This window comes from Gobio gobio (assembly GCF_949357685.1).
Source record: "Gobio gobio genome assembly, chromosome: 11".
Classification (NCBI taxonomy): Eukaryota; Metazoa; Chordata; class Actinopteri; order Cypriniformes; family Gobionidae; genus Gobio; species Gobio gobio.
This window is the reverse complement of record NC_137104.1, coordinates 56,972,464-56,979,963: the sequence shown is the minus strand read 5'-3', so window position 1 is coordinate 56,979,963 and position 7,500 is coordinate 56,972,464. Positions and strand designations below refer to the sequence as shown.

The following is a 7,500-nucleotide window of genomic DNA, read 5'->3' as shown; positions in this document are numbered from 1 at the left end:
ATCTGATGTTCATTTGGACACACAGGTCGGTGTGTGTGTGTGGTGTGTGCGTGCTGTGTTCCTCACCTGTTGTTCTTCTTGTGTTTAGTTGCGGTCAGCTGGCGCTCAGATTCTGGAGGGCTGCATCGCTGAGATCCCAAACATCACCAGCCTGGACGTGTCTGACAACGGTTAATAACACAAACACACACACTCACACATGCGTGCCGTCTGCTGCTGTGTTGATTCAGTACGTGTGTGTGTGTGTGTCACAGGGCTGGACTCGGATCTGTCCACACTGCTCGAGTGGCTCGGGAAGAACCGCTCCATCAAACACTTGTCCATCGGCAGGAACTTCAGCAACATTAAAACCAAGTGAGACTCAGATTCAGTTTGGAGCTCGAGTGACACTCATAAACGAGAGAATAACTTGTGCAATCCAGTTCAGTCCCAGTTACATTCATGCATTTGTGTGTGTGTTTCAGGAATCTCGGACAGGTTCTGGTCTCTGTAGTCCAGATGATTCAGGAAGAGGATTCTGTGAGTCTGTAGATCTGTTCCATTAGAGATCTCCTTTAACCTGTTAACTTGCCTTGTTTCCCTATTACATATTTGTCACAGATCTGTGGGAGAGAACTCAAATGCAGAATAAGCAGGTTTATTGACAAATTGGCAGATAAGACCGAAGAACAGTAGACAGGGAACGATGAACAATAACTATCAAGTTGAGAAAGCGGCCGCTGAAACTAGCCCAAGATGATGGTAGGCTGGAGCCACAATCCATGGGGGCAACAACTGGGGGGCAGGTGAGGTGTAAACATTTGAAGTCCCAAACTGGCCAGGAAAAACAGAGGGAGGGATAAGGCAGGTGGGGTCAGGACCAGGTAAAGATACAAGGCTGACCAGGGAGGTTCTAACTCAGGGGAACCATAACAGCCAGGAAACCCAAAGGGTGGAATGGGAGGTGTGGGAATTTGATTGAAGGCCGATCCGCTTGACTGGTTTGGACTTCCAACTGGGCTTGGTGACTGTGGCAGATGCAGGGCGGATCTCTTGATTGGGGAAGAACTGTGGAATAAACTCAGAAGCCAGGACTGCACTAGCAGAGAAGGAGGATGTCTTGGAAACAGACTCAACATGGACAGGTTCAGAAACTGACTCAGGGGTTGCTCAGGGGCTGAAGCCAATACTGGACTGTGCTCAGGGGCTGAAGCCAATACTGGACTGTGCTCAGGGGCTGAAGCCAATACTGGACTGTGCTCAGGGGCTGCAGCCAACACTGGACTGTGCTCAGGGGCTGCAGCCAACACTGGACTGTGCTCAGGGGCTGAAGCCAATACTGGACTGTGCTCAGGGGCTGAAGCCAACACTGGACTGTGCTCAGGGGCTGCAGCCAACACTGGACTGTGCTCAGGGGCTGAAGCCAATACTGGACTGTGCTCAGGGGCTGAAGCCAATACTGGACTGTGCTCAGGGGCTGGAGCCGACACTGGACTGTGCTCAGGGGCTGCAGCCAACACTGGACTGTGCTCAGGGGCTGGAGCCCACACTGGACTGTGCTCAGGGGCTGGAGCCGACACTGGACTGTGCTCAGGGGCTGCAGCCAACACTGGACTGTGCTCAGGGGCTGGAGCCCACACTGGACTGTGCTCAGGGGCTGAAGCCAACACTGGACTGTACTTAGGGGCTGGAGCCGACACTGGACTGTGCTCAGGGGCTGGAGCCGACACTGGACTGTGCTCAGGGGCTGAAGCCAACACTGGACTGTGCTCAGGGGCTGGAGCCGACACTGGACTGTACTCAGGGGCTGGAGCTGACACTGGACTGTGCTCAGGGGCTGAAGCCGACACTGGACTGTGCTCAGGGGCTGGAGCCGACACTGGACTGTGCTCAGGGGCTGGAGCCGACAATGGACTGTACTCAGGGGCTGGAGCAGACACTGGACTGTGCTCAGGTGCTGGAGCCGACACTGGACTGAGCTCAGGGGCTGGAGCCGACACTGGACTGAGCTCAGGGGCTGGAGCAGACACTGGACTGTGCTCAGGGGCTGGAGCAGACACTGGACTGTGCTCAGGGGCTGGAGCAGACACTGGACTGTGCTCAAGGGCTGGAGTAGACACTGGACTGAGCTCAGGGGATGGAGCCGACACTGGACTGCACTCAGGGGCTGGAGCCGACACTGGACTGTGCTCAGGGGCTGGAGCCAACACTGGACTGTGCTCAGGGGCTGGAGCCGACACTGGACTGTGCTCAGGGGCTGGAGCCGACACTGGACTGTACTCAGGGGCTGAAGCCGACACTGGACTGTGCTCAGGGGCTGGAGCCGACACTGGACTGTGCTCAGGGGCTGGAGCCGACACTGGACTGTGCTCAGGGGCTGGAGCAGACACTGGACTGTGCTCAGGGGCTGGAGCAGACACTGGACTGAGCTCAGGGGATGGAGCCGACACTGGACTGTGCTCAGGGGCTGGAGCAGACACTGGACTGTGCTCAGGGGATGGAGCAGACACTGGACTGTGCTCAGGGGATCGAGCAGACACTGGACTGTGCTCAGGGGCTGGAGCAGACACTGGACTGTGCTCAGGGGCTGGAGCAGACACTGGACTGAGCTCAGGGGATGGAGCCGACACTGGACTGTGCTCAGGGGCTGGAGCCGACACTGGACTGTGCTCAGGTGCTGGAGCCGACACTGGACTGTGCTCAGGTGCTGGAGCCGACACTGGACTGTGCTCAGGGGCTGGAGCCGACACTGGACTGTGCTCAGGGGCTGGAGCCGACACTGGACTGAGCTCAGGGGCTGGAGCAGACACTGGACTGTGCTCAGGGGCTGGAGCCGACACTGGACTGTGCTCAAGGGATGGAGCAGACACTGGACTGAGCTCAGGGGATGAAGCAGACACTGGACTGTGCTCCGGGGCTGGAGCCGACACTGTACTGTGCTCAGGGGCTGGAGCCGACACTGGACTGTGCTCAGGGGCTGGAGCCGACACTGGACTGTGCTCAGGTGCTGGAGCCGACACTGGACTGTGCTCAGGGGCTGGAGCCGACACTGGACTGTGCTCAGGGGCTGGAGCCGACACTGGACTGAGCTCAGGGGCTGGAGCAGACACTGGACTGTGCTCAGGGGCTGGAGCCGACACTGGACTGTGCTCAGGGGCTGGAGCCAACACTGGACTGTGCTCAGGGGCTGGAGCCGACACTGGACTGTGCTCAGGGGCTGGAGCCGACACTGGACTGTACTCAGGGGCTGAAGCCGACACTGGACTGTGCTCAGGGGCTGGAGCCGACACTGAACTGTGCTCAGGGGCTGGAGCCGACACTGGACTGTGCTCAGGGGCTGGAGCAGACACTGGACTGTGCTCAGGGGCTGGAGCAGACACTGGACTGAGCTCAGGGGATGGAGCCGACACTGGACTGTGCTCAGGGGCTGGAGCAGACACTGGACTGTGCTCAGGGGATGGAGCAGACACTGGACTGTGCTCAGGGGATGGAGCAGACACTGGACTGTGCTCAGGGGCTGGAGCAGACACTGGACTGTGCTCAGGGGTTGGAGCCAACACTGGACTGAGCTCAGGGGCTGGAGCCGACACTGGACTGTGCTCAGGGGCTGGAGCAGACACTGGACTGTGCTCAGGGGCTGGAGCAGACACTGGACTGTGCTCAGGGGCTGGAGCAGACACTGGACTGAGCTCAGGGGATGGAGCCGACACTGGACTGTGCTCAGGTGCTGGAGCCGACACTGGACTGTGCTCAGGGGCTGGAGCCGACACTGGACTGTGCTCAGGTGCTGGAGCCGACACTGGACTGTGCTCAGGGGCTGGAGCCGACACTGGACTGTGCTCAGGGGATGGAGCCGACACTGGACTGTGCTCAGGGGCTGGAGCCGACACTGTACTGTGCTCAGGGGCTGGAGCCGACACTGGACTGTGCTCAGGGGCTGGAGCCGACACTGGACTGTGCTCAGGTGCTGGAGCCGACACTGGACTGTGCTCAGGGGCTGGAGCCGACACTGGACTGTGCTCAGGGGCTGGAGCCGACACTGGACTGAGCTCAGGGGCTGGAGCAGACACTGGACTGTGCTCAGGGGCTGGAGCCAACACTGGACTGTGCTCAAGGGATGGAGCAGACACTGGACTGAGCTCAGGGGATGAAGCAGACACTGGACTGTGCTCCGGGGCTGGAGCCGACACTGGACTGTGCTCAGGGGCTGAAGCCGACACTGGACTGTGCTCAGGGGCTGGAGCCGACACTGGACTGTGCTCAGGGGCTGGAGCCGACACTGGACTGTGCTCAGGGGCTGGAGCAGACACTGGACTGTGCTCAGGGGCTGGAGCCGACACTGGACTGTGCTCAGGGGCTGGAGCCGACACTGGACTGTGCTCAGGGGATGGAGCAGACACTGGACTGTGCTCAGGGGCTGGAGCTGACACTGGACTGTGCTCAAGGGATGGAGCAGACACTGGACTGTGCTCAGGGGCTGGAGCTGACACTGGACTGTGCTCAGGGGCTGGAGCCGACAATGGACTGTGCTCAGGGGATGGAGCAGACACTGGACTTTGCTCAGGGGATGGAGCAGACACTGGACTGTGCTCAGGGGCTGGAGCTGACACTGGACTGTGCTCAGGGGATGGAGCCGACACTGGACTGTGCTCAGGGGCTGGAGCTGACACTGGACTGTGCTCAGGGGCTGGAGCCGACACTGGACTGTGCTCAGGGGCTGGAGCTGACACTGGACTGTGCTCAGGGGATGGAGCCGACACTGGACTGTGCTCAGGGGCTGGAGCTGACACTGGACTGTGCTCAGGGGCTGGAGCCGACACTGGACTGTGCTCAGGGGCTGGAGCCGACACTGGACTGTGCTCAGGGGATGGAGCCGACACTGGACTGTGCTCAGGGGATGGAGCAGACACTGGACTGTGCTCAGGGGCTGGAGCCGACACTGGACTGTGCTCAGGGGCTGGAGCCGACACTGGACTGTGCTCAGAGGCTGGAGCAGACACTGGACTGTGCTCAGGGGCTGGAGCAGACACTGGACTGTGCTCAGGGGCTGGAGCAGACACTGGACTGTGCTCAGGGGCTGGAGCAGACACTGGACTGAGCTCAGGGGATGGAGCCGACACTGGACTGTGCTCAGGGGCTGGAGCCGACACTGGACTGTGCTCAGGTGCTGGAGCCGACACTGGACTGTGCTCAGGTGCTGGAGCCGACACTGGACTGTGCTCAGGGGCTGGAGCCGACACTGGACTGTGCTCAGGGGCTGGAGCCGACACTGGACTGAGCTCAGGGGCTGGAGCAGACACTGGACTGTGCTCAGGGGCTGGAGCCGACACTGGACTGTGCTCAAGAGATGGAGCAGACACTGGACTGAGCTCAGGGGATGAAGCAGACACTGGACTGTGCTCCGGGGCTGGAGCCGACACTGGACTGTGCTCAGGGGCTGGAGCCGACACTGGACTGTGCTCAGGGGCTGGAGCCGACACTGGACTGTGCTCAGGGGCTGGAGCCGACACTGGACTGTGCTCAGGGGCTGGAGCCGACACTGGACTGTGCTCAGGGGCTGGAGCCGACATTGGACTGTGCTCAGGGGCTGGAGCAGACACTGGACTGTGCTCAGGGGATGGAGCAGACACTGGACTGTGCTCAGGGGCTGGAGCCGACATTGGACTGTGCTCAGGGGCTGGAGCAGACACTGGACTGTGCTCAGGGGCTGGAGCAGACACTGGACTGTGCTCAGGGGATGGAGCCGACACTGGACTGTGCTCAGGGGCTGGAGCAGACACTGGACTGTGCTCAGGGGATGGAGCAGACACTGGACTGTGCTCAGGGGCTGGAGCCGACACTGGACTGTGCTCAGGGGATGGAGCAGACACTGGACTGTGCTCAGGGGCTGGAGCCGACACTGGACTGTGCTCAGGGGATGGAGCAGACACTGGACTGTGCTCAGGGGCTGGAGCAGACACTGGACTGTGCTCAGGGGCTGGAGCCGACACTGGACTGAGCTCAGGGGATGGAGCAGACACTGGACTGTGCTCAGGGGCTGGAGCCGACACTGGACTGTGCTCAGGGGATGGAGCAGACACTGGACTGTGCTCAGGGGCTGGAGCAGACACTGGACTGTGCTCAGGGGATGGAGCAGACACTGGACTGTGCTCAGGGGCTGGAGCCGACACTGGACTGTGCTCAGGGGATGGAGCCGACACTGGACTGTACTCAGGGGCTGGAGCCGACACTGGACTGTGCTCAGGGGATGGAGCAGACACTGGACTGTACTCAGGGGCTGGAGCCGACACTGGACTGTGCTCAGGGGCTGGAGCAGACACTGGACTGTGCTCAGGGGCTGGAGCCGACACTGGACTGTGCTCAGGGGATGGAGCAGACACTGGACTGTGCTCAGGGGATGGAGCAGACACTGGACTGTGCTCAGGGGCTGGAGCAGACACTGGACTGTGCTCAGGGGCTGGAGCCGACACTGGACTGAGCTCAGGGGCTGGAGCCGACACTGGACTGTGCTCAGGGGATGGAGCAGACACTGGACTGTGCTCAGGGGCTGGAGCCGACACTGGACTGTGCTCAGGGGATGGAGCAGACACTGGACTGTGCTCAGGGGCTGGAGCAGACACTGGACTGTGCTCAGGGGCTGGAGCCGACACTGGACTGAGCTCAGGGGATGGAGCAGACACTGGACTGTGCTCAGGGGCTGGAGCCGACACTGGACTGTGCTCAGGGGATGGAGCAGACACTGGACTGTGCTCAGGGGCTGGAGCAGACACTGGACTGTGCTCAGGGGATGGAGCAGACACTGGACTGTGCTCAGGGGCTGGAGCCGACACTGGACTGTGCTCAGGGGATGGAGCCGACACTGGACTGTACTCAGGGGCTGGAGCCGACACTGGACTGTGCTCAGGGGATGGAGCAGACACTGGACTGTACTCAGGGGCTGGAGCCGACACTGGACTGTGCTCAGGGGCTGGAGCAGACACTGGACTGTGCTCAGGGGCTGGAGCCGACACTGGACTGTGCTCAGGGGATGGAGCAGACACTGGACTGTGCTCAGGGGCTGGAGCCGACACTGGACTGTGCTCAGGGGATGGAGCAGACACTGGACTGTACTCAGGGGCTGGAGCCGACACTGGACTGTGCTCAGGGGCTGGAGCAGACACTGGACTGTGCTCAGGGGCTGGAGCCGACACTGGACTGTGCTCAGGGGCTGGAGCCGACACTGGACTGTGCTCAGGGGCTGGAGCCGACACTGGACTGTGCTCAGGGGCTGGAGCCGACACTGGACTGTGCTCAGGGGCTGGAGCCGACACTGGACTGTGCTCAGGGGCTGGAGCCGACACTGGAATCGAGCTTCAGAATCTCACTCACAGGATCAGACTCTGAGATTGTACTTTCAGGAACATAGTAGAAAAATTCCTTTTCAAGAATAGACTGCACAACAAAGGTTCATCTTTTCCTCCACTTCCAACAGCTCAATAAAGTGGGCTTGACCGCCTCAGGGGTGTCTGCAGCAAAAGCTGC

General features: G+C 60.8%; 1 protein-coding gene across 1 annotated transcript in view; it reads left to right on the top strand.

Annotated features, from left to right (window-relative positions):
* Nucleotides 1-7,500, top strand: part of carmil1 (capping protein regulator and myosin 1 linker 1) — a gene marked incomplete at its 5' end in the record, with an annotated part of 43,904 nt that overhangs the window by 13,314 nt on the left and 23,090 nt on the right. The window contains 3 exons of the mRNA XM_079828615.1: nucleotides 89-170; nucleotides 255-354; nucleotides 465-519. Coding sequence (XP_079684741.1) covers nucleotides 89-170; nucleotides 255-354; nucleotides 465-519 — 237 coding nt within the window. The remainder of the gene's footprint in view (nucleotides 1-88; nucleotides 171-254; nucleotides 355-464; nucleotides 520-7,500) is intronic.